This window comes from Mesoplodon bidens, assembly GCF_964165515.1.
Source record: "Mesoplodon bidens genome assembly, chromosome: 15".
Lineage (NCBI taxonomy): Eukaryota > Metazoa > Chordata > Mammalia > Artiodactyla > Ziphiidae > Mesoplodon > Mesoplodon bidens.
Genome location: NC_138171.1, coordinates 53,892,507 through 53,918,851, shown reverse-complemented (window position 1 = coordinate 53,918,851; position 26,345 = coordinate 53,892,507). Strand labels below are relative to the sequence as shown.

At 47.6% G+C, this 26,345-nt stretch overlaps 1 protein-coding gene across 2 annotated transcripts in view; it reads left to right on the top strand.

The window, feature by feature from the left end:
- The first annotated feature begins 2,276 nt into the window (after positions 1-2,276).
- ABCC1 (ATP binding cassette subfamily C member 1 (ABCC1 blood group)) overlaps positions 2,277-26,345 on the top strand; it is a 137,824-nt gene continuing 113,755 nt past the window's right edge. The window contains exon 1 of one of the 2 annotated variants that reach the window (XM_081257428.1): positions 2,277-2,403. In XM_081257428.1, coding sequence (XP_081113554.1) covers positions 2,356-2,403 — 48 coding nt within the window. In that variant the 5' untranslated portion in view covers positions 2,277-2,355. The remainder of the gene's footprint in view (positions 2,404-26,345) is intronic. The other variant, XR_014017680.1, reaches the window with a different exon arrangement.

Sequence of the window (26,345 nt, the reverse complement as noted above, 5' to 3'; positions counted from 1 at the left end):
TATGTTTAGCTTGAGCAAAAATTGCCAAATGGTTTTCCAAAGTGGTTGAACCAATTTACACTTCCACTAACAGAGGGTGAGTTTCGGTTGTTCTGCATTTTTGCCAAGACTTGGCGTTTTCATTTCAGTCATTCTGGTGGGTGTGTAATGGTATTTCACTGGGATCTTAATTGCATTTCCCTGATGACTAATGATGTTGAGCACCTTTTCATAAAAATAAATATTTGTTGAAATAATGGATGAATAAAGAATTTGAATAAAAATAGAAAGAAATCTGACCATCTCGTACCCCGCTTAAAATCCACAAATGGCTCCCCATCACTCGTGCGGCCAGGCTGAAACCCCTCCTCCAGCCAACAAGATCATGCATGCTCTGGCCCCTCCTGATCCCTCCTGCCCCAGATGAGTCCCTTCTGCTTCTGTCTCTGATTCCTGCCACCCAGACTGTCTTGCTCTGTCCTGCTTCATGGTTTTCCATAAGCTGTTTTCTTCATCCCAGAACACAGCCCAGGCCTCATGAAACCAGACTCATCACTTGTATCCCAGTTCAAAAGACCCTTCCTCCAGGAAGCCTTCGCTGACTTCCACTGCCAGTAGGCCAGGACCCTTTAAAACCCTCTTACTCCCACTTTTTCTTCCTAGCTTTTATCATAGCTGTAAATACACTTTATGTGATTATTTGATTAACCTGTTCCCCTCCCATTAAAAAAAAAACACTTTAACCACCCCCCCTGCAAGAAACCCCAACACTTTAAGCTCCATAAGAGCAGCAACTTTGTCTTGTTTCCAGCAAGACCTGGCATATAGTAAATGCTCCGTAAGTACTTGTTAAATGTATAAATGTCAAAGCAACAGCCCAAAGAGCATTATAACCTGAAAGTAATTATCCCATAAAAACTCACTCACCCTGAGGGGAACCTGGGCCAATAAAAAAAATCACAGAAAACAATCCTATCTCCCTCGCTCCCTCCCTCACTAGGTCCATGGCAGGGCAGTGGCAGGGGGAGGGGGGGCGGTCTCAAGTTCAATCACTGTTCCTGTTTTATTTGGTGCAGCGTGTGTGTGTGTGTGTGTGTGTGTGTGCGCGCGCGTGCGTGTGTAATGGAAACCATACATCAGGCAGGGGATTAAGGAGGAAAGTTTTGACTCCCAGGCCCCAGGCCCAGCTTCTGTCACTGGCTGCCTGTATATTAAAAAGAGACAGTATGGCAAGATGGTTAGCATTATAGACTCCTCCCTTCCCGATCAGTCAGCTTGGATTCAAAGTTTGGTTCAGCCACTTACAGTCTACATAATCCCTGACTCTGCCTCAGTGGGCCTCAGTCTCCTCAACTGTAAGATGGGGATAATACTAGTACTTACCTCTTGGGGTTCTTGGGAGCATTACACATGTTAATTCATGTTCATTGCTAACAACTCAGCCTCAGGAAGCCCCAGGACTGTGAATGCTTGTTAATTATTACTGTATCTCTAGTCCTCAGTTTCTTTACCTCAAAGGTAAGGATCAATAATCTGATTATTTCCTAAGTGCTGCAGAAAAGGGAGAAAATGTCAAGGCTGCTTTGCCCACAGCTGTTTGGGTTGGAGATCGGAGCCTTCAGGCTATGAGTGCTCTGGAGTCAGACTGGTCATGGGTTCCAATGCCACTTTTGCCACTTGCCAGCTGTGAGACCTTGGGCAAGTCGCTTCACCTCTCTGAGCCTCAGTTTCTCCACCTGTAAAGCGTAGATTAAATAGAGTATCCACCTCCTACTGTTTCTGCGTCAGCTCTGGAGTCAGCAGGCTGGGTAAGCCCGGTGACCCTGGAGAAGTCACTCAAACCTCTCTGCCTCTTGTTTTCTTCCTTCATGAAAAGGGAGTCATAACAGTGAGGGTACAGTGAGGACGCAGCTCCGGTGTCTGGCACTCTCCTGGCTCACAGATGGATCAGTACATTCTATTTCCCCGGTTGTTTCTATGACTATTGCTGTCGTCGTCGTTGTTGTTGTTACAGCAGAATTTCAAAACTGGTCGCGGGGTCTGGGCGCAAAGGTCGCGGCCGCATCCCCAGCGGCCTTCCCCGGGCCTCCTATGAGGGGGTAGGATCGGGCGCCCGAGGGTCCGGGGCCGACCGGCCGGACGGGCGACGTTAAAGCCTCCCGCCGCGGCCCAAGCGGGCCGGACGAGGTGAGCGGGGCGGGGCCGTGCGGGGCGGGGCCGCCGCATCCCCGTGACGCGCCAGCCAACCAGGCGGCGTTGCGGCCCCGGCTCCCTCCGCCGCTGCCTCCCGCCCTCGCAGCCGCCGCCGCCGCCGCCGCCGCCGCCAGCAGCCGGGCCAGTCCGTCCGCCGCTGCCCGCCGTGCCCGAGCCGGCCGCATGGCGCTCCGCGGCTTCTGCAGCGCCGATGGCTCAGACCCCTTCTGGGTAAGTGCTCGGCGGCCGCCTGGGCCGCGTGGGGCCGGCGGCGGGGAGCGGGAGGGAGGGAGGGAGGGAGGCCGGCGGGCGGGGAAGCAGGCGGGTGGGGGGAAGCGCCGGGTAGGGCGGGCCGGGCCCGCAGCCCCGGGGACCCCTGCCGCCCCGAGCGCCGGGCTCCCCACCCTGCAGCTGGCCTGGGGGCTCCGCTCCCCATCCCGCCCGCGGCCGGCCCCTTCGGGAGTGCTGCTGATGGGGGAAAACTTGGGTGACTCGGCTCCGGGGAAGCAGGGCGTTGGGGAGGGGTTTCCTATGCCCGGCTCTGGGGCTTTTGGGGAAAGGTGAGGGGCCAGAGCCTGGGAGAGGGGGCTGAAAAGAGGGGCCCTTTCCGCTCTGGGGTTCCCTTTTCGATTAAAAATAACCTGCCGGGGAAGGAGGCGCCAGAGGTGGGGGGTGTCTCGCTGCTTAAGTTCCCCCATCTCCTTTGTGGGTTGGAGCCCCCTTTTCGCAAACACCCCGTTACCAAAGGGCTGAGCTGGGGAAGGGCTCAGGCTGTGGAAAGGGGCTTCCAGCGACTGGGTTGAGGTTTTCCCCCTCCCCACTTGTTTTGCATGAACATTAGTCTCCTGTGGTTACAAATTTTTTTGTCATCTTTTGCTTTCCTTTTGCTTATACTTTGAGGGGAGTTTGGGGGAACAGGGGGAGAATTAGGGAAGTTTGAGGAACAGCCAGGAAAGAAGGTAGGGCTGCTCACCCCTGCTCTGACTTGCCTGACCCTGGGGTCAGGTTTGGGGAGCAGCTGAGGATGCCCAGTATCCTGGTACCAATGGGCGTGCCATTCCACCCCTGAAACGTGAGGCTCGTCTCTGTGGGGACCCCCACCTCCAGGTTTCTTCTGAATGTCCGTTGCTGAGCCTGCTGAGTCTTCGGAGTGCATTCTCTGTGGTTTAATCCCCAGTGTCTTGGGCTTTAGTTTCCCAGTAATGCTATTTGCCTCTTTGTTACAGGAAGCACTCGTGTCCCACCATCTTGATTTTTGGTAAACACCGAATGCAGTTCTGGACAGGATAGTTTTCCCACTTTTGTTTAGGAATCAGGAGAGGGAAACACCCTTGGTTCTTTGGAGCCAGTGATTAGCATCCAAAAATACCTTCTCGTTCTGTTTTGTGGTCCTCTCCTTGCAGGCTGCATTTGGAGTGTTGAAAAGTCATCCTTGAGGGCCCCGTGGGAAAGGCTTTATTTTGGGGAGGTATCACTTGGTAGAATAACAAAACACTTCTGGGTATGTCTCACATTTTCAGGCCAGTGGGATCAGAGATTTACTCTGGGGCTGGAAATAGTCCAGAGCTTTGCACTCAAGGTCCAGGACTAATTGGAGAGCAGACTTATTTGCAAAGTAGGGTTGTACTTAGCAGAGAGAGGAAAATCTGAGGAGTCCTTGCTCCCCATACCTGGTGTAACAACAGCAAGATGATTTCTGCAAGAATCAGATGGGATCTGGTCTAGTGTTGGCTGTGAATACTGGAGTATTTCCTTGTTTATTTTCTTCTCATAAATTGCAGAGGGGAAAAAATAGGTGACCGTAAATTAGATTCTGCACCAGGGTGTATTTTATTGATGGCAACTGGCAGTTGATGTCTAGTCAGGTTTTCCAAAGTCGACTGGGTTTGGGGGTGTCCTCCGTTATTTAGCTGAAGAAGCTCATCCGGGGAAACAGTTGTGTTTTTTTCTCCTGCAAGGACTTTTGCTACAGAAGTTGCCAGGTGGTTAGCTTTCCCTTCTGCCAGGCCCTGCATCTTTCCCCAGTCTTTGGCCTTGCAGACATTCCTCTGCGCTTCCTCCCTCTGGATTTGTGGACTTGCTGGATGTCCCAGTTTCTGGAGGTGCCCTGGAACCAGAGTTTGAGAGTAGCCAGCTGGGGCATGAGAACATCCAGGTAGCAGGAGAAACCAAATGTAATTGAAAGCAGGTGACTTCTTTGTTTTCCAGGGCACACACTCAAGGCCAGGAGAGACTGTGTGACCTTGGGCAAGCCAGTGTGCCTCTCTGTGCCTCAGTTTCCTCATCTGTAAAGTGGGGGTGGGGGCCCCCAGAGTCTCAACCTCATGCGGTTGTTTTGAAAAGTAAATGAGTCCATCTGTGCAAGTGGCTCAGCCTGTGCCCTGCACAGAGTTAAGCAATGGTTATTGTTATTCTTTCCAAAGATGAAGTTGTGTGTTTCAAATTGCTTGTCCATCCTTTGGACCCACTTTTTCTTCACCTGGGGCATGGGATTGGGCCACCCACCCAGTCATGCCTGCCTCCTCCCTTGACCAAGGTCATGTGTTTAGAAATCAAGGCGACTAGCCCACCTGAGACTCTAGTCAGAGCTTTGTTCCTGGGCCAGTGCCTGCCTCTGAGCCCCAGGAAATGGCCAGAAAAACCAGCACGTGGAAATAGCCCGTGGTGAGTGTTTGGCTGACTTCCCACCTTCACCCAGGCAAATGCTCTGGGATGGAAAAAGAGGAACTTGGTTATCTAAATGGAAAATAGGGGCTGAGTTCCCCAGCGCTGGGTTTGCCTTTGTTTTTTTTTTGCGGGTGGTTGTAGGGGGGTGGGTAGGAAGGACTGTTTTGTGGCTGATGTTTAAATGATGGTTGGGAAAATGGGCACGGGCCTCCCCTTGCAAGTGAATTTAAAAAAAATTTGTTTATTAATGTGTTGCATGTCCAGTGTAGAAAAATCAGAAAATGTCGAAAAGTAAGTGACAAGTCAGTAAGCAGTGGAGTATGGCGGCTCTGAGCAGTGCTCACATCCCTGGGGTTCAAATCCTGGCTCTGAAGCTTGGGCGAGTTACTTCCCCCTCCATGCCTCAGTTTCCACGTGTGTATAATGAGGATGGTAACACGGTATCAAGAGAATCCTTGGCAGGTGCTTAGAATGTTGCTCCTTGGTATACAGTCAGCACTTAGTACATGTGAGCGGTGCAGCAACTGGAATTTTCTAGTTAATTTTTGCTGCTGTACCTGCTGCTGCTGGGGATGAACAGAAGTGGCGGATCTGTGTCATTGTTCATGGAGTCCTGCTAATATGTGGTCCTGGTGCTGATATTTGCCACGGAGCTGCCCTGAACCGTCTTCCACCTGAGTAACCCCCTGAATATTCAATTTAGCTGCTAAAGGGTGGGAGAAAAGGAGTATTTTAGAAACCATTTGAAATTCTTCTTGGGGTAAGGTCTGACCTTGGGGTCAGTCTAATTCCTGGCGTAATTAGCTCCCTTAGGCTTTACAACAATGTAGAATGAGCGGATTTATTTTTCCCCCATCCTTCAAATTTTCTATGGGTGTTTAGACGCATCACTGTGCCTTCCTCCACCTTCCTCTACGCCCCTCCTTCCAGCCTCCTCTCTCCCTTGCGGATTAGAGCCAAAGGGCCCCTGGAACTGATGGGGTCTTCCCCTCCGTCCACCCCACTTCATGCATGTTGAATCTGAGGCCCAGAATGGCAGCGTGACAAGGCGGATGGCTTTAGGAGGAGAAAAGCCATTTGAGAGGCTACGGCAGGACAAGGGCTAGTTCAGGGTTCCTGGGTTCCCCTCCAGCCTTGCAGAACGAAGCCCCAGTGACCCAACAACAAAGGAGCAGTGATCTTCTCCCAGCTGGACCGGCTCTGTTTGTGATAGTCTTGGAGGAGCCTCACGTTTGGAACGCAGTGGTGGATGGAAAATCTCTTTCCATTCGTGTTCTCAACTTTTTGGAACTAATGTCTCCACCTGGGTGTCTCATGGGTGGCTCCAGTTTACCGCGTCCCACGTGGAACTTCGAGCCCCCTCACCCCAGCCCTCCTCGTCTCAGTTGATGGCAGCCCTGTCCCCAGAGGCTCAGGCCTAAACCCTGCGTCATCCCTGACTCCCCACCTTTGCCTCCCGTTGCACAGCTGATCTGTCAGCAAATCCTGTTGCCTTTTCCTTCAGAATGCCTGCTTCTCACTGCCTCTCCAGCTACTGCTCTGGCCAGAGCCACCACGGGCTCAATCCTGCATTTGGATGTTCCCGCCTCAGTGCGTTCCCTGCTGCCCTCCTTGGCCCCCACAGTCTGGTCTCAACCCCGCAGCCAGAGGGCTCCTGTTAAAGACAGAGGTCAGATCCTCTCCCCCTTCTGCTCAAGACCCTGCAGGGACGCCCCACTTCCCTCAGGGAAAAAGCCAGAGGGCTTAGAGAGGCTTACAAGGCCTGACAGCATCTGGTCCCCTCACCTCTCTGACCACATCACCTGGTACTTTCTGCCTCCCTCACACTGCCTCAGGGCCTTTGCAACTGCTGTTTCCCCTGCCCAGAATGCTCCTGCACCTTCAAATCCTTGTTCAGATGTCACCCCAGACAGCCTTTCCCTGACTCCCTGCCGCTTCCTTGTATTCCCAGTACTCTGGCTCCTCCCAACCCCCCCACCCCAACCCAGTACGTACTGCCATCTACACCAAATTTTTTTTTTTTTTTTTTTTTTTTTTTTTTTTTTTTTTTTGCGGGCCTCTCACTGTTGTGGCCTCTCCCGTTGCGGAGCACAGGCTCTGGACGTGCAGGCTCAGCGGCCACGACTCACAGGCCCAGCTGCTCCGCGGCGTGTGGGATCCTCCCGGACCGGGGCACGAACCCGTGTCCCCTGCATCGGCAGGTGGACTCTCAGCCACTGCGCCACCAGGGAAGCCCTACACCAAATCTTTTACTCATTTATTTTGTTTACTCCCTGTAAACTTTCACCAAAAGGTCAACTTCACAGGGGTAGGGGTTTGCCTCTGCTGTGTAATCCCAGCACCTGGAACAGTGCCTGGAACATAGTAGGTGTTCAGTAAATATTTATTGAAGGAATGAATGACATGAAGCTTTGGAGTGGCTTGTGAGCTGGGTTGAAACCTCTTTCCAGAGCCTTCTAAGGATGAAATAGTCCCTTACCTCTTTGGAATGGATTCTCAGGTAGAACAAGCCTTCCAGCTTCCACATCCAACTGCTTATATTTTGTCTTGCAAAGGTCAGAACTGAGTCTGGTCCATCTCTTTTTCCAGGACTCAGAGCCTGGCACACTGTAGGCACAATGAACATTTGACTTTGAGTGTCTGAGGTACAAGTTCCTTGGGGGGAGTTAGATCTAGCCCACTAGTGTGCTGCTTTGGCTTTATTTTAATGTTGAATTTCTGTGATTGCTAATATCTATAGATGGGAAGAATTCACAGAAAAATCTGCATTTCTGACTTTTGAAACATCAGAAGATCTGATGGCACAAGGGCCCGTGTTTGTACGTGGTGGCGGTCAGCTGGGACTGCCCCCTCCAGAACAGGCCTGCTGGCCCCAGATTGCCGCAGTCCTGCTCCTCCTTATTGCAGCTTTAATTCGTAGGCCTGGTGTCCGTTGCCTTTTTTCTTCGCGCTTTCTTATTACCTGGTCTGCTTCCCTCACTGATGGACCCCACCTGGCACCCATAGGCATTTGAGTCGGCATCTCCTGCTTTGAAGCCCGGCCTTTTGGTGAGGTGACTGGGGCCGCTCTGGCTCACCGGTTTGGTGCCGCTCTAGCTTGGTCATGTTGGCAGGAGGGGGATGGATAAACAAATTAGCAATGCCTGGGGAATTTGAAGCAAGCGTCTAGTTTGTGATGTTGGCTCCAGATTTTTATGGTGGGATAAGGTCTAGATTTCATCAGATCTTAATGGTCAGTAAAACTCTAGCCCATAAAAACTTACCTGAACGTTTTGCCAAAAGAAATAAAGGGCTAATGAAATGGATTGAGCTAATGACAAGGACTTGAACATCCTGAGGCGAGTGTTTCCCCCAACCTGGCGTGGTAACTGAGACAGCGTCTCTTCCGGTGGAGATGTGGAACCCCTGCTTCCCTCTTGAAGGCTGAGCAGTGAGGAAGCCAGCGTGGGGGAGGGGTGGTAGGTGTGGAGCAATTTCTCGTCCTGGGCACTCTTGACCTTTTGGTCCAGATAACTCCGTTGTGGGTCTGCCCTGTGCGCTGTGGGCTGTTTGGCAGCATCCCTGGCCTCTACCCACTAAATGCCAGTAGCACTTCACTGCTGTTGTGACAACAAAAATGTCTTCAGATGTTGTCAGACGTCTCCTGGGTGGCAAAGTCCCACAGCCGTTGTTGGGGAGGAATCCGGAGAAGAAATCTGAGGCAAGACTTTTGCCTCAGCCCTCCTGCATTTCCTTAAGTTTTTTTTTTTTTTTTTTTTTGCGGTATGCTGGCCTCTCATGTGGGATCTTCCCGGACCGGGGCACGAACCCGTGTTCCCTACATCAGCAGGCGGACTCTCAACCACTGCGCCACCAGGGAAGCCCTCCTTAAGTTTTTAGGCTGTTGAACCTCTCCCGTAATTGGCTTATTGGGGTTGCTGTGGAGAAGCTTAATGAGATGTTAAGGAGGTTAAACTCCACTTAGCTAGAGAAGCGATTGCAGCCGTTTCCATGCTGTTTGCCGCTTTCCACCCAGGGCTTTTCTCCATTTGGGTTGGAAGTAGGGTTTCTGACGGCTCAGTCCCAGGGTGAAGTGCTGGTCCTTAGAGGTCAGCTTTGAAGCACTGCTCCTTCATCTTAAACTGCCCCAGGATAGGTGGACAATTACAAAGTTGAGATTCTACTTAAGTTTCCCTTTGATTTAATTGTGGGGTTTCATCTCCTGGAGGAGGTTGCCGAGTTCTGGAAAATGGGTTCTAGGTGACCCAGGGAGGGCGGTATCCGGTACCCTCGGGGAATAATTCAGGTTTTATGAGGCTTTTTCCTTCCCTCTCAGTGAGTTGTCTCTCTGAGAACCTCCGTTTACCTTTTATTGGCCTCTTGGGTAACTATTTTTTTTTTTTACATCTTTATTGGAGTATAATTGCTTTACAATGGTGTGTTAGTTTCTGCTTTATAACAAAGTGAATCAGTTATACATATATGTATGTTCCCATATCTCTTCCCTCTTGTCTCCCTCCCTCCCACCCTCCCTATTCCACCTCTCTAGGTGGTCACAAAGCACCCAGCTGATCTCCCTGCGCTATGCAGCTGCTTCCCACTAGCTATCTGTTTTACATTTGGTAGTGTATATATGTCCATGCCATTCTCACTTTGTCACAGCTTACCCTTCCCCCTCCCCATATCCTCAAGTCCATTCTCTAGTAGGTCTGTGTCTTTATTCCTGTCTTACCCCTAGGTTCTTCATGATATTTTTTTTTTCTTAGATTCCATATATATGTGTTAGCATACAGTATTTGTCTTTCTCTTTCTGACTTACTTCTCTCTGTATGACAGACTCTAGGTCCATCCACCTCATTACAAATAGCTCAATTTCGTTTCTTTTTATGGCTGAGTAATATTCCATTGTATATATGTGCCACATCTTCTTTATCCCTTCATCCGATGATGGACACTTAGGTTATTTCCATCTCCTGGCTATTGTAAATAGAGCTGCAGTGAACATTTTGGTACATGACTCTTTTTGAATTATGGTTTTCTCAGGGTATATGCCCAGTGGTGGGATTGCTGGATACTTGCTTGGGGATACCTTCCTCTCTGGAGAGCAGTTATCAAGTGCCTGCGTTTCCCCGGCACGGACAACTTGAGAGTGGTTTTCACAACACTGGAGTCGTTCTCCTGTTCTTCACGCAACCTTTTCTCACTCGTTCATTTATTCAGTCTTTTATTATTAATTGATCACCTACTGTGTGCTGACACTGTTCTAGACACAGGGAATACAGCCATGAACAAGGCAGACGAGGCCCATGTTCTCATGGAGCTTACGCTGGGGGTGAACAAAATGATTTTGGGTGGCGGCAAGTGCTGCAAAGACGTGAACTGGGAAGAACTGGGGTGCAAGCTATGATAGGGGCATGTCCAGGGAAGGCTTTTTGGAGGAGGTGACCTTTGACCTGAATGGCAAAGCTGGCTGTGCAAGGGCTGGGGGAAGGGAGTCTCAGATAGAGGGAACAGCAAATGCAAAGACCCCGAGGTGCAGAGCCTGTCTCATGAAAATCTTGCCTGGAGCATTCTGCAAAAATCCATAAAGCACTAATAAAATGGCTTGTGGTAATAATAAGGGCTTGGAAATTCCAAGGAAGAAGCTCACTGCAGCTTGGCGAGAAGATGGAGCGTTACTTTCTCCCCAATAGTCATGGGCTTTTGATCCATTTAGGTTTGAATGAGTCTCAGGTTTATATTTTTCAATGAGTTTCATCTGTTTCAGAACCTTAGCTGCACCGTTCAGGGTCAGATCAAGTTGGGATTCCCCACTTGATTCCCCTCCAAAGTCTTTTCAGGACCCATTAAGGTGATGAGGTGCTTTTCTTGCATGATTAAGATGACTTTCTATAGATTGCTAGAAAACTCTTCTTTTAAAACTAGATGTTGGAGTGAAGTAAGTCAGAAAGAGAAAAACAAATACTGTATGCTAACACATATATGGAATCTAAAAAAAAAAAAAGGTTCTGAAGAACTAGGGACAAGACAGGAATAAAGACGCTGACATAGAGAATGGACTTGAGGACACGGGGAGGGGGAAGGGTAAGCTGGGACGAAGTGAGAGAGTGGCATGGACATATATACACTACCAAATGTAAAACAGATAGCTAGTGGGAAGCAGCTGCATAGCACAGGGAGATCAGCTCGGTGCTTTGTGACCACCTAGAGAGGTGGGATAGGGAGGATGGGAGGGAGACGCAAGAGGGAGGAGATATGGGAATATATGTATATGTATAGCTGATTCACTTTGTTATAAAGCAGAAACTAACACACCATTCTAAAGCAATTATACTCCAATAAAGATGTTAAAAACAAAACAAGACTAGATGTTGAATTGGCCTGGAAGATCTTGCACGGTAACTTTTTTGATTGTGCTATTACTTTCAAAAAATTATCTTTTTAAAAAAGTTATAACTTTTTAAAAAAGTTATAAAAATCCCAGAATAAAACTATATTCTAGAAGAATATAAAGGGAAAGTAAAAGTTTCAGTACTTCCTCTCCCTGTGCTCTGTTTGCAGAAGTTGCCATTCATGGTAGTTTCTTGGGTGTCCTTCTAGAAAATTTCAAGCATATGCAAATATGTATGAAGGGTGAGGGGGTGGGGAGGGATTGAAAGTGAGTATCTTTTTTTCCTCCCCAAATAGTTTCATATTCTAAATAATGTTCTGTATCTGGCTCCTTTCACTAAGAAACCAGTGTTGATTTTCTTTACATGTTAAGTCCATGCAAATTGAAAGAAAAAGGGAATAATACTTTACAAGCCACACTTTCTTCTGTTAAGGACTGTGCTGTGTATTCACCCAGTCCTCCCTCGGTTGCTGTCGGGGTCCTTGGTTCCAGGTTTCAGTGTGATTTACGGTGCTGCCACGAGCACTCATCTTGGTGCTGTATGCAAATAGATGTAAATGACAAAGCAGAGCAAATCCCTACCCCCCCAGAAATTGCTGGGGTGGGGGATATGTGCATTTTGAAATCTGACAGTTCTAATTGTCAGGTGGAGCTGTAGTTTATACTCCCAGTAATGGACTCACCCACACTTATTAAGCACCTGCTGTTTGTGGCATTTGAGAGCATTGATCAGGCTGGGAGTTGACCAGGCTCATGTTGCTTCCCTGTGTATGAGAGGATTTCGCCCAGCGGAGTTAAACCTTACGTTCCAGTGGATTTGGTCCAGAGAATGATTGGTTTTGTCCTAGTTTTAAAAAGATATGTTTAAATTTTAAACGTTCTTTGACATCTTTGTTGTTTAAAAAGTGCTTTTACATCAACAATTTAACAACAGGTAAAAGTTTTACTCATAATCTAATGCTAATACAACTAATACATGTGAATACAACTAATGCATGCTAATACAACTAATACATGCTAATACAAGCTAATACAACTCGGATTTAATTTTTACATGTAAAATTTCTAGTTTCATTGTAGAGTTTTTTTGTTCCCAAAGTGATACTCCTTGTGAGAAAACAACATAGAGATATTTAAATAAAGCATTAACTCTCTCTCTAATCAATAACCAAGCTATACTTCCTGTCCTTTCTCTGTAATCATGGAAATGTTTATAAACATAAATAATATGCTTAAAAATAAAATGGGTTATGTTATAATCATCACTTTTTATTTTTGCTTAACATATGATACATGGCAATACATAGAATCTCACTAGTAATTCCTTACTGAATTGTGTAATATAGATTTGCTATAATTAATTCACCCATTTCCCAGCTAATAACATCGCTTGTGTTATTCCCCATTTTTTGTTTCTGTAAACAATGCTCCAGTGAACATTCTTGTACATGGGTTAAAATTATGTAAATTTTAGTTTTTAATGGGTATTGGCTGGTTGTTTTCCAGAAAAGTTGTAGCAAGTCCATTCCTAGTGACAGGGACTGAGAATTCCCATTTCTCTGCATCCTTCCTGGCACTGGACATAGCCGAATTCTGTTAATTTGATGGACAAAAAAGATATCTTTTTTCACCCACGTTTCCCTTAGAAGTTAGAAGCTGAGCATTCTACAGCGTATTTCCTGGTGATGTGCGTGTTCTTTTCTGTACATGTCTTTCTTTCAGTGTCCTTTTTGTGCATCCTCACTCTGGTTTGCTTTTTCCTGTTAATTTGCGGGGCCTCTCAGTATATTGGGAATCTTGCCCCTTTGTCTATCATGTGTGTTGCACATAATTTTCCATTGGCCATTGTTTGTTGGTGTGTTAACATCCGATTCTTGTCCAGATTTTTATGTGGTTCTGCAGGTTGCACTTGTAGAGTGTGTACTATTTTCTATCCCACATTTTCATTTATTCTTGTAAGAATTTTCCCATGTTCCTGCACAACTTTTGTAATTATACCTTTAAATGTCCAAGCAGTAGTTCCTAGTATTGGTAGACTGTAATTTATATAATTATTGCCTGTGGTTTGACATTTAGGTTGCTGTTTCCCCCCTTCTTTTTTTTTTTTTCTTTCACAGAGAACATGTAATGAATATCATATGGGTAGTGCCTGTTGACTTACTTTCTTAGAACATACTCTTAGGAGTGGAGTGAATATCTCAAATCATTGAAAAGGTTTTGTCCTACCTACAGCCTGGATTGTGTTTAAAAAAGTGGTGGCTCAATTCTAGCAGGGTCTCTCTAAGGGTGCCCATCATTATTGTTGTTGTTTTTATGATTGTTAATAGCAGATGACAGGTGCATATTAATGGCAGTGCCTTCTGCAGTCCCTCTAATCAGCTTTATAAGGCTGGAGACCAGTGGCCCAGGGGAAAGCTGGAGCTGCAGGGTGCTGGGGAAGGTGACCTGCTAGTTATAATTTAGATTATCCAGGAGCCCTATGATAAGGCTTCTTCCTCAAAAAACGGTTTCACTCACTCAGGGTCGAGGAGCAAAGACACGTGGTAGTTTAGGCTCTGAGGACTGCAGTTGTAGTGTAATGGGGCTCTCCCTTCTTTTACTTTTGTCCACTGAGATCCTTGTGGTCTAGGTGGACCACTTCACACTTGGTGCTGGGGTCAGGGCTGGCCCACTTCCAGCTCATTTGCATATCTGGTGGGGAGGGGTTAGAGAAATGGCCCACCCCCTCAGTCAGACCCTCTTTATTCCCAAAGAGGATATTAGTTGGGGGGTGGGGTGGGGGGCCCAAGCATTGACAGCTGAAGGCATGGGGATACTTGGCCGAGGAGAAGGTATAGCTCCAGAGAAAGCCAGGGACGTATATGGCTGGGGTCACGAGGCCAGGTTCAGGGGCCTGGGTGCGAAAATCGGTCCTGCCAGTTCCCAGTGTGCGACCTTGGGCCTGTCACTTCACTTCTGGGAGCCTCAGTGTCCTCATCTGTAAAGTGGGGATCATGATCATTCCGTGTATCTCACAGAGTTGGAAAGAAATGAGGCAAGATATAAAGGATGCTTAGCTAAGCGTGGCAGGCACTCGCTGTGGTTCTGCAGGAGGCTGGACAGGAGGGGACAGTGATGGACAGTTGGGGGCAGTGGAGTGGGGATTTCTGGTGTGGCACTTCTCTTCTGGTTTATCACCTCCTTGTAACCTCTGGGCCCATGCAGGCCTTGACAAAATCAGGATGGAGCCCAGAGCAATTTCAGGGATTCAGACTACCGGTCTCCAGCATCTGAGGATTTGGGCTAATTTGCCCAGTTGTTATGCGGTGTCTGTAGGGTGCCTGGGTCTGGATGAGGCATGCCAGGGTGTTGGGTGTCAGCTCTGAAATTGGGCTGATGGGTGGGGAAATTCATTCTGCAGATTTTCTTTGTAGTTGAGGATTAAGAAGACTTGCTGAAGTACTTAAATCCATGGCACAGGAGTGAAGGTGGGCTATGACAGCTGAGACTGCTGCCAGATGCATACTTGGGAAGTTCCAGGTTTTCAGTTACTGTAAAGATGGTCACGATTGAATTACTTAAAGGGACTTCTTTTCTCTTATGCTCTTCTTTGTCTGACATTACAAGAGGTCCAGTATAAAATGAAACAGTACAGGAACCAGTATAGTAGAATGTGAAAATCTTCCATAATTATGCTCTTCTAGAGATAACCTCTTACTGGCATTTTAATTTTCAGTCTCTTTTCTCCGCACGTCCCAAATATAAGATATTTTTTTAAAAGCAGGAACGGGATTTTCTGAAAAACATTCTTTTTTTTTGGTACGTGGGCCTCTCAGTGTTGTGGCTTCTCCCGTTGCGGAGTGCAGGCTCCGGACGCGCAGGCTCAGCGGCCATGGCTCACGGGCCCAGCCGCTCCTCGGCATGTGGGATCTTCCCAGACCGGGGCACGAACCCGTGTCCCCTGCATCGGCAGGCGGACTCTCAACCACTGCGCCACCAGGGAAGCCCTGAAAACATTCTTTATGTTTCAGTAACTGTGCATCTTGGATTCGACCCATTTTTAACTAACATATTTACTCGGAGGTGAAATGTCAACATGAGCCTAATTAAGTAATTTGCTAATAATTGTTTCCTCTCCAGGCGGTTGGATAGCCTTGTTTTTTTAACTTCTATGTAAGGGAGATCTGGGAAAGATGTGAAGCAAGGTTGGGTGGGTGTCAGAGGGGCATGTTTTCCACCCTCTTAGATGCCCCTTGCAGGAGACAGAGCCTCCGAGGGTCGGTGCGCCAGGACCGTGCGCTGTGCGCAGAGGACAGAGCTCTCACCCCTCGGTCCCGTAGCCTGGGCCCATTCAGGCGACATTCTCTGGGTGCTCTTGATTATCCTTGCACTGAACTTGATGCCGGGAGTCAAAGATGTGCAGAGCAGAGCTCCCTGCCACCTTGGAGTTCCAGTCTTATCTGGGGATTGAACAAATGAGTGGAAAATCATAGCTGTGCAGTGCTACGAAAGGGAGCTCTGTGATGTAGTAGGGGGTTTGATCTCATCCAACGAGGGAAAGGAGAGACTTCCTGAGCCTATATGATGTTATAGGTTTGGCTGTATGTGGCATAGACCCTAAACACAGTGGCTTAAGATAGAAGCTAAATTCTCTCTGGTGTAAAAATCCCAGTTTGGTTGTGGCAGCTCTGTCCCTGGAGGTGTTAGGGGCCCAGGCCCCTCCTGTCTTGTTGCTTTGCTGTCCCCAGGTGCTGCCCACATTGTTGACCCAAGAATGTGTACCCCTGGGACTTCCCTGGTGGGCCAGTGGTTAAGGATCTGCCTTCCAATGCAGGGGATGCGGGTTTGATCCCTGGTCGGGGAACTAAGATCCCACATGTCGCGGGGCAACTAAGCCGGTGCACCACAACTACTAAGCCCGTGCACTCTGGAGCCTGCACGCCGCAACTAAGACCCGACACAGCCAAAGATAAAATAAATAAAAATAAATATTAAAAAAAAAAAAAAAAAAAAAGAATGTCCACATTCCAGCCAGAGCGAAGGGGGCAGAAGGGTACAACCCAGAAGTCACCCACATCACTCTGTTCACATCCCACTGGCCAGTACCTAGTCATGTGACCACATCTAGCTACAAGGGAGTCCGGGAAATGTAGTTTCTTTTCTGGACAGGCATGTGCCCAGCTGAAGATTAATTACTAGGGGTTCAGGAAGAGTGGATATTGGAGTACAGCTAGCAGTTTGCTACAGAGACAAAAGCAGAAGATAAGAGGGTTCTAGGCAGTGGAAGAAGCATGTACAAAAGCCCCAGCTTAACAAGGAAGGCCAGTGTGGAGCTTGGAGAGAGGTGGGGCTGGCGTGAGGAGACAGACATGGACCTCTAGACTTGGATCCTCCAGAAAGTCTTGGTTGCTTGATTTTCTGTCTTTAGCACCAAGGCAGGGGTATTTTACATACAATCCTTACAGGCAGCTTCCTTTCTAGGTGTTGCAAAGAACCAGTGACTGAATCAATTCTAGTCTTATTTATTTATTGGCTGTGGTGCACGGGATCTTCGTTGCTGAGCTCTGGCTTCTCTCTGGTTGTGGCGCTCAGGCTCCAGAGTACGTGGGCTCTGTAGCTGCTTCATGTGGGCTCAGTAATTGTGGCACATGGGCTTAGTTGCCCCACTGCACGTGGGATGTTAGTTCCCCGACCAGGGATCGAACTGGCGTCCCCTGCATTGCAAGATGGATTCTTAACCACTGGACCACCCGCGAAGTCCCCAATTTTAGTCTTTAGTCCTATTTTACTGGGTGACTTTGGTAAGAATTTATTTTTGTAAATAAAATAACATGCATTGAGCATTAATTCTATGTCAAGTAGTGCCTTCTTTGTAAATACTTTATTTTAGGCTCATGGTAATGCTGGGTATGTGCTCTTATGATCCCTTATTTAGATGTGGAAACTGAGGGCACAGTTAAACTTGCCCATGTTCACACAGCTGGCAAGGGTTGTAGACAGTGTTCAAAGCTTCCAGTTTGACCTCACGGTCTCACCCTCAGTCCCTTGTGTGTAGTCTTCTTGATTTTGACATTTATATCTCACTTCATACCTATTAGGATTGCATTTGGCTCTAAGGAACAGAAAGCATAACTCCAGTGGCCTAGACCTAAAAGTATTTATTTTTTTACGCATCAGGAGGTCTAGTACCTCTGGCGGTTGCTGGCATTGGATTAGTGACCCAGTGGTGTCAGGGCTGACACCATTTTCTTTGTCTTTCCCTCAGGCCCCAGAATGGCTGCCATCACATGTAGGTTCAATGTAGGGAGAGAGAAGGACCACACCAGCCTCATTTATCTCTTTTTATTCAGGGGAGTAAAAATCTTCCCTCAAAGCCCCTCTCCTGGTGCTATAGACTTCTGCTCATGTCTCCTTGGCTGGAGCTGGATCATATGACCACTTCTAGCTACTAGGGAGGCAGGGAAAGTGAGCATTTGGTTTTATGCTTCTTTAGCGGGAGACAGAGAGAGAGAAGGGAGCTGGGAAAGGCTGTTGAGGAAGCTAACCTGTAGTGTCTGCCACCTACTTATTTAGTACTTTTCTTTAAATAAGTTCACTTTTTTTTTTAAACCTAAATAAATTTATCCCCAAAGGAAGTTTCATGTCACTTTTGAATTTCTGTGAGGTTGCAGGTTGGTCATATTCTTGTATTTACCTAATAGCTGTTAAATATATGTCACCACTAAATGAAAAAATAGGATATTCTGCAAACTGCCTAGATCAGTGCTTCTCTCCTCCAGGCAGTTTTGGCCCCAGGGGACATTTGTCAACATCTGGAAACATTTTTGGATGTCACAACTGGAAGGAGGGTGCTCCTGGCATCCAGTGGGTAGAGGCCAGGGATGCTGCTAACATTGTACAATGCATAGGGAAGCCCCCCAATAACAAAGAATTATCGGGGCCCAAATGTCAAGAGTGTGAAGATTGAGAAACCCTTGCCCAGACTCAGTCCACATGCTGCCATGTTTTGGGCAAGGCCATGATTTGCTAGTCACTTATCACTGTCTGTGTGATTCTGTTTTCTCCCGGGTGACAGTATGTCGGTAACACTTTACATCTGTAGCCTGCTTGTACGTTTCAGGCCTCTTCCCACAGCTAATCAGATCTCCAGCAAACCTGAGAAGTATACATGTGGATGTGAATTCAGCATGTTGCTGCTCCCCAAGTACCTTATAGAAATTGAGGAGAAGGGAGCTCATGGACCCAGAAGTGGTTGAAATAAAAACCCTTTTCCGAGGCAGATCCTATCTGAGTGCGTGTTTCAGGAAGAACACTGTGCTGGCAGAGAGGATTTCTCTCATGGGGCCAGGCAGAAACCGTGGCCCCTGGGAAAGGGCTGTACGTCCTTTGTTGAGTAGGAGGTTTTATTGCCTCCTCTCTGCCTGGGTTTGGCAAAAACAACCTGGCCTGGGCAAGGGCCTGGGGAAGGAACTGTGGAGACAAGAACGCAGCTGGCAGGTGGAGATTATCAGATCAGGCTGCTGGGAGTTTTGCCCTAGGTGGCCTGGTCAGGTAGCTTGACAGTTACACTCATCCTCCCGCACCCCCATTAAAGTTACTCGAGTTGTTATGGAGCCGTGCTGAAGAGGTGGGGCAGAGTGGTGATTGCCTCTCTCCTAGGATTAGCTTGGCTAAGAAGTAAGGGCAGTTTTCATGTCTCCTTCTTGATTCTGGAAACTTAGGGAAAAGCCTCTTGCCATCCTTCATGGTGCAGTAAGATTAGAGAAGAGGCTGGGGCGTTGAGAGAGGCACACCACATCTCATCGAATCCAGGAGGCCGACAGTTGTGACATGCATCCCAATTTCAGGGATGCTAGGCTATGAAAACGTGGCCAGCAGAGATTGTAGGATGCACTGATCTTGAGATGCAGATAGATGTCACGTGACGAAACATGGGCCTTTGAATTGATGCAATAAGATAATAGTTTCTATTTTCTTTCTGGCTGCGCAGCATGTGGGATCTTAGTTCCCCGACCAGGGATCGAACCCGTGCCCCCTGCAGTGAAAGCGCGGAGTCTTAACCACTGGACCGCCAGGGAAGTCCCAAGATAATAGTTTCTGATCCCTCCCTCTTCTGTGTGTTATTGCTGTAGGTCCAGTGCTAAGTACAAGTGAAACCACAGCCTCCCTGCCTCATGGAGGCCAGTTGGGAGATGTTTAGGGGAAAATAGCAACACAGGGAGCCAGTGTAGCCTCCGCTCAGATCCTGGTTCTGCTTCTTGCCAGCAGTGTGACCTCAGTAAAGTGACTTTACCTCTCTCTGCCTGTGTTTTCTCATGTGTGCACAATGGTAGTGCCTGCCTCATAGAGTGCTAAAATTAAATGAGTTTATATACAGTTATGGTGCCAGTCCTATCACTGCGAAGTGCTTTTATTATTACTATTGCTCTCCATCGTTGTTATTACCATCGTCTTCATCATCATCATCGTTACACAGCAGTCCCTGCTCTGGTCCAAAGTGAAATCTGAGGATCTGGGAGGAAACAGAGGTGGAAAAAGTACAGGACAGTGATGTAGGCCCCTCGATTGGCCCCCAAGTTAGCCACCGTTGACTTCTGGTCTTCCGGGTAACACGGTCTCCTCGGCCCAAGTCAGGGAGCATTTTCATTCTGTGCCTCAGTTTCCGCATCCGTAAAATGGAGACTAGTGATAGGACCTGTCTCCTCATAGGTTTGTTTCAGGGATTAGATAGGTTGAGACTGTGCCTGGGGCTATTTAAGGACTTTCTATGAGGGTACCTAAACCTCTCCAGAAAAACAAGACCTCCCTTCCACCTTCAGCACCAAGCATTTCTGTGATGTGGGATCCTCCCCTAACCCTTAATCACAGCTCTTAGGTGGTTGCAGATGGTGTCACAGCTCTTGTTCTTGGTCTGCTTTTACATGCAGGTTAAAAACCCTCATCAGAGGGCGTAAGCCTGGGTGACCAGTGCCTGTCCCTCTCTGTTGGTGGCCTCTCCAGGGCTGGAGGTGGCCCTGGCTTTGGTTCGTGACAGCTGGGTCATTTTCAGCAGGATCCCCTGCCACTGTTTGCTCAACTCTTGCGTGCCTGGGAGCTTCCTGGTTGTCACTGAGAATGGCCCAGCATGTGAAAATTGTTCCTTTTCTTGCTGTTTGAGTTATTTCCTTTGGGCTTGTGCCCATAACTAGGATTGTTGGGTCACAGGCGGGGACAGAGTCTCTGGCTATTCTTTGCGCGTTTCTGGGTTGCTCTTCAGATAGATTTATTCGCCCCTTCTTTCATTTGTTGAACAAGTCTTTAATGAGCACCTCCTGTACGCAGGTGATAAAGGACATGATCCTGCTTTGGAGAGATTACAGGTAGGAGGGAAAGAGAGACACTTAGAACTCAAACGGGAAGTAGTTGATAGTGCAGACATGCAGGGCATTTGCAAAGCTCTGGGGACTGTGCTAAGCTCTTTATAAGTCCTAATGATTCTGTCCCACAGTAGTGGAGTAGAGACTGATGGGGAAATGGAGGCAGAGAGAGGTGATGTCACCCAGCTAGTAGATGGCAGAGCTAGTTTCAAACCCAGGCCATCTGGCTCGAGTCTGGTTGGTAACCCCTGTCCTGTGCTGCCCCATAAACATAGGGGCACTGAAGGAAATACATGGGGTTTGATCCTAGTGAAGAACCCGGGAGGGGGGCGCTTTAAACCGGTAGGCCTCTCCGGCATCGCTGGAAGGATGTGAAGGAGCTGGCCTGGCCAAGGGCATTCCAGGGCCAGAACAGCGGGTGGGAGCCCCCGAGGTGGGGAAAAACCTGGGTGAAATTGAAGGATAGTGGGGAGGCCATCACAGCTAGAGCATCAGAGTTCAGGGGGAGAGTATCATGGGCCAAAGTAGGGGCACGACCATGCCTTACAGGACCCGGTAAGACTGATGATCATAGCTAACAGTCACGGTGCTCATCAGTCCCAGACCCTGGACAGAACACTTTCCATTTAATCCTCAAAAACAGCCCTATGAGGTTAATAGACTGTTATCATCCCCATTTTACAGATGGGGAAACTGAGGCTCAGGGTGGTTATGTGACTTGCCCAAGGTAATACAGCTCATATGTAGCAGAGCTGGGATGGGACCCCAGCTGTTTGGCCCAGAGTCTAGGCTCTCAAGGGTGGCACCATCTCCACCGTGATGGGAGTGTCCCTGGTTGTCACAATAGTGGCCTGTTGGACAGTAGCCATTGTGGGTGCTTCCAGGTCAGTGGCCATGGTGGGAGGACTCAGGTGGGCCAGAGTGGAGACTTTTCTGACAGACTGTCTCAAATGACTTTGACTAAGCCTGGAGCAAGACAGATGAAAGAAAGTCTCCTTGGGGAGGCTTCAGCATTCTGGCACATGGCTTTATGAGCTGTTATCCTCACTCAGACAATGATAATGACACCAACAATAATAGTGGCAGTAATAATATAGTAGAAGTAAGCAGCAGCAAGTTCAACCTCCAGTGGCCACCCCCTCCCCTAACACTGGGTTTTTTTGTTTATTTATTTATTTTTTGGCCATGCTGCACAGCATGTGGGATCTTAGTTCCCCAACCAGGGATTGAACCTGTGCCCCCTGCAGTGGAAGTGCGGAGTCTTAACCACTGGACCGCCAGGGAAGTCCTGTAACGTTGAGTGTTTAGTCCAATGAGAGATGAGTGGCTCAAAGTCAGAGAGGTGGAGTGACTCCCCCAAGGCCACACAGCCAGGAAGCGGTGGTGATAGGATTCAAGGCCTTTAGCTCCAAAGCTTGTGCTTTTGGCCATCGAGTTGTGGTCCTCTTCAGCAGTGCCTGTGGTGCTTCTTGGCGTGGATGCGGAGCACAGGGTTCAGATTTCAGTTGGGAGTAGAGACCTTGGGACGTGGAGATGGGCGAGCCGGGACACTCTGCGTTGGAAGGCTCTGGGGCAGGGGACTATGACAGGATGTCTCCAAGGGATTGTTTTGAGGATGAGGTGGCTTTCCCAGTTTCCTGTTCTTGGCCCTATTCAAGAGAAGGGAATGAAAAAAGTAAGCCAGGAATTTTCTCTCTCGGTTTCACAATCCCTTGGAGCTTTTGCAGCATATAGGTGATGCAGCACTTTCTTGGTGAGAACCCTAAGTGAACCTCCCCTTTGCTTTGCTTAACTTGTTCAGGCCGTGGCCTGTCCTCCCAGTCCTGTTTGTCACCCAGTCCCCTCCTGGCACTTTGTTCCACTCACATGCCCTAAGCTTGTCCAGCAACTGCCTTCCATCCTGCCATGTCCCCCTCTTAGACACCGTTCCCTCCTGTCTCCATATTGGCAAATCTGGGCCCCCTCCCCTTAGATTTTACCTACTTCAAGAAGACTGCTGAGTTCTCAAGTGGACATAACAACAATGACAATAACTTCCACTAATAGAGTGGTCACTGGGTACCCGTCTGTTGTCACATGTGTATTTTTCTCAGGGAGGCAGGACCTGTAGCAGTGAACCAGCCTGCCTGCGTTGAAGTCTGCTTTGGCCACAAGGCTGTGCCACCTTGGGCAAGTTCCTTTACCTCTCTGTGCCTTGGTTGGTTCCTCGGCAAAATGGGAACAATAGTACCCACTTCAAAGGGTTGGGGGCGAAGATGAAATAATGTGATGTGTGGATTCACTCTTCATGATGACTCTGAAAAGCAGGTATTATTGTCCTTGCCATGTGGATGAGGAAGCTGAGTTTTCTTCCCATTCGCTTTGTGAATTAACCCTTCTCTCTTTTCTGGAAGTGTCTTGCCACTTATGTGTATGTCTTCGATGGCACTTAGTGCTTTCAAAATCCTTTAGCCATTTATGCACCCGTCCTACCTTCTGGACAAAGTTCTAAGCTCCTTGAGGGCAGGATAGGATGTGGATGTTTCTGGTTCACCCCTGTTACAAAGTGGGGCTTAGGAAATGTGTTAAATGAATGGATGGCAGGTGGGTGGGTCTTGAGAGTCACTAGGTGTTGGCAGGAGTGGGGCCAGATGGGAAAGCTGTTAAGACAGTGGATCAAAACTGGGGCAGTTTAGCCTCTAGGGGACATTGACAAGATCTAGAGACATTTTTATTGTCATGACTGGGGGCGGGGCAGAGGATGCTACTGGCTTGTAGTGGGTAGAGGCCAGGGATGCTGCCAGACATCTCACAGTGCAGCCCCACAGCAGAGAATTACATGGCCCCAAATGTCGCTAGTGTGAAGGTGGGAAACCTTAGGTTAAGGGAACAGGTAAAATCTAGTTATAAGCAAGATAACAATGGGAAAAGACATTGCATTAATTCTTTTTTTTTTTTTTTTTGCGGTACGTGGGCCTCTCACTGTTGTGGCCTCTCCTGTTGCGGAGCACAGGCTCCAGACACGCAGGCTCAGCGGCCATGGCTCACAAGTCCAGCCGCTCCATGGCATGTGGGATCTTCCCAGACCAGGGCATGAACCCGTGTCCCCTGCATCGGCAGGCGGACTCTCAACCACTGCGCCACCAGAGAAGCCCAATTCTTTTTTTTAAACAAGTGCAAACAAGTCCTGTCTAGATGTATCCTCTTCCTGAGGTGATGAAGTGGGGGTCTTTGTGTATTTACTAATTTTTTTGAAGAGTGTTAGGTTCTAAGGACAGCATATATAAGGTGAAAACTTCACGGAATTAAAATGACGCTGGGTGTTATTCATCTTTTTAAAATAGCTTTATTGAGATATAATTCACATGCCAGGTAATTTGCCCATTCAAAATGTACAATTCGGCAGCTTCTAGTATAGTCACAGAGCTATGCATCCATCACCACGACGTCTTTGGGGGGGAGAGCGGGATGCAGAAGAAATAATGAATACAATTAGCAGCATCGGAAATTGCTGGCATTCAGTGATTCTTGACCTATATCCAGGGTTGGCAAACTTTTTCTGTAAAGGACCAAGTTGTAAATATTTTAGGCTTTGCAGGCCAAGAGGCAAAATTGAGCCATGCCATTGGCAGAAGGCCAATTGTCATTTTTTACATTTTAAATTAAAAAAAAATGTGGAATCCATTCCTAGTTTGGGGGCTGTACAGAAGCAGGCAGCGGGGCAGATTTGGCACATGTTTTGTAGTTTGCCAACCCTTGTCCTGCACAAACGGCAACTCATATGGTTCATCTTAGTCATATATTATACATGATATATACTATATTGCATATTCCATAACAAATGTAATATAAAGTATTAAATAAGATAATATATGACATCGACAAATAAATAATATCTGAAAGAAATATGTAGTGACAGAGTGTGGTGAGTGCCCGAAGGAAACATACAGAGTTCCATGAGGTGGTTAAATGAGGGATTTGTTTGAGCAGGGCTTGGGGGGTTGGGCAGGACCCCCTGAGGAAGGGATGTTTCGGCTGAGAATGGAAGGATACCTCTGAGTTGAAGTCAGGGCAGAAGGAACTGGCCGTGTAAAACCCTGAGGCATAGGGTGGTCCAAGAACAGCAAGCCAGGGCTAGACCCAGAGGCTGCAGTGAGGAGTTTTAGGCAGAGTGTGATGGGATCGGGGTTGCAGGTTGAAGCTCTCCCCTTGGCTACTGTGTGGAGGATGGACTGGAGGAGGATCGGGCCACCTGTTAGGAGACTGGGATGGAATAAACACTTACCAGGTGTGGGATGAATCGAAGCAATCACGTACCTTCTAGCGGTGTGTCACTTTTTTGTTTTATTATTTCAAGTTAGGATTCAAAAGGATTTCTTATTTATCAAAAGGTCGTGGCTAGGGACTTCCCTGGCGGTGCAGTGGTTAGGACTCCACACTCTCAGTGCCGGGGCCTGGGTTTGAGGCCTGGTGGGAGAACTAAGATCCCATAAGCCACGCTGTAGGGCCAAAAAAAACCCCTAAAATCATGGCTCTGTCTTATTCCAGCAAACCCATACGCTCTCATTTCCTTGATGATCTCTCTACCTTTCAGTGGCTAGCTGAGCACTGCCCAATAGAAATATAACACAGGCCACATATAGAATGTTAATTGTCTGGTAGCCACATTTTAAAAAAACAGGTGAAATGATTGTAATAATATATTTTATTAAACCCAATGTATGCAAAATATTATCATTTCAACATGTAATTAATGAGATATTTTGTATTCTTTTTTTTCATCCTAAGTCTTTTAAATCCGGTGTGTGTGCTTTTTTAGCACATCTCAATTTGGACTAGCCTCATCTTAAGGGCCCAATAGCCCCAGGAAGCTGGGAGTTACTGTATTGGACACTGAAGGTGTAGGTGTTTTCTCTTATTTTGTTAAAAATTAAACATTATATAATAATATTATAATATTTATAGAGCTATATATACCTCCAGGAATTACATACTACTTTATTTACTGATTTCCACCCCCAGGTTTATTGAGATATTATTGACGTACAACATATGTAAGTTTAGGCTGTAAAGCATTTGATACACATGTATATTGTGAAACAATTACTACAATATGGTTAGTTACCACCTCCATCCCCTCACATTAATTACTTTCTTTGTTTGCATTTTGTGGTGATAATTGTTAAGACCTACTCTCTTAACCATTTTCAAGCATACAATACAGTATCTCATCTTACAACTGGAAGTTTGTACCCTTTGACCGGCATCTCCCCACTTCCCCCGCCCCCAGCCCCTGGCAGCCACCATTCTCTCTAGTTGAGTTCAGCTTTTTTGGATTCCACATGTGAGTGAGAACATCACACTATTTTGTCTCTCTCTGTCTGACATTTCACTCAGCAAGATGCCCTCAGGGTTTATCTGGGTTGTCACAAACTGCAGGATTTCCTTCATCTATGGTTGAATAATATTTCACTGTGTATATGTATGTGTGTGTGTGTATCACATTTTCTTTACCCTTTCATCCATTGATGGGCACTTAGCTTGTGTCCACATCTTGGCTGTTGTGAATAATGCTGCAGTGAACATAGGGTACGGATATCTCTTGGTGAGTGATTGCATTTCCTTCGGGTGTATTTCGTCCTGTTTTAAGGACTACATTCCCACAGGAATCCCTGGGTCAGCGTTTATCTTTAGTTTGGTGACTCTCATTGTGTATCTCCAGGTTATCACACTTAACCTGGGCCACCTTGTTTTCCGCCCTCGTGGCTTACGAGCGATTAAGTGAAGCCCTGTTGGTCTTTGGGTCAGGCTGTCCGTGTTTT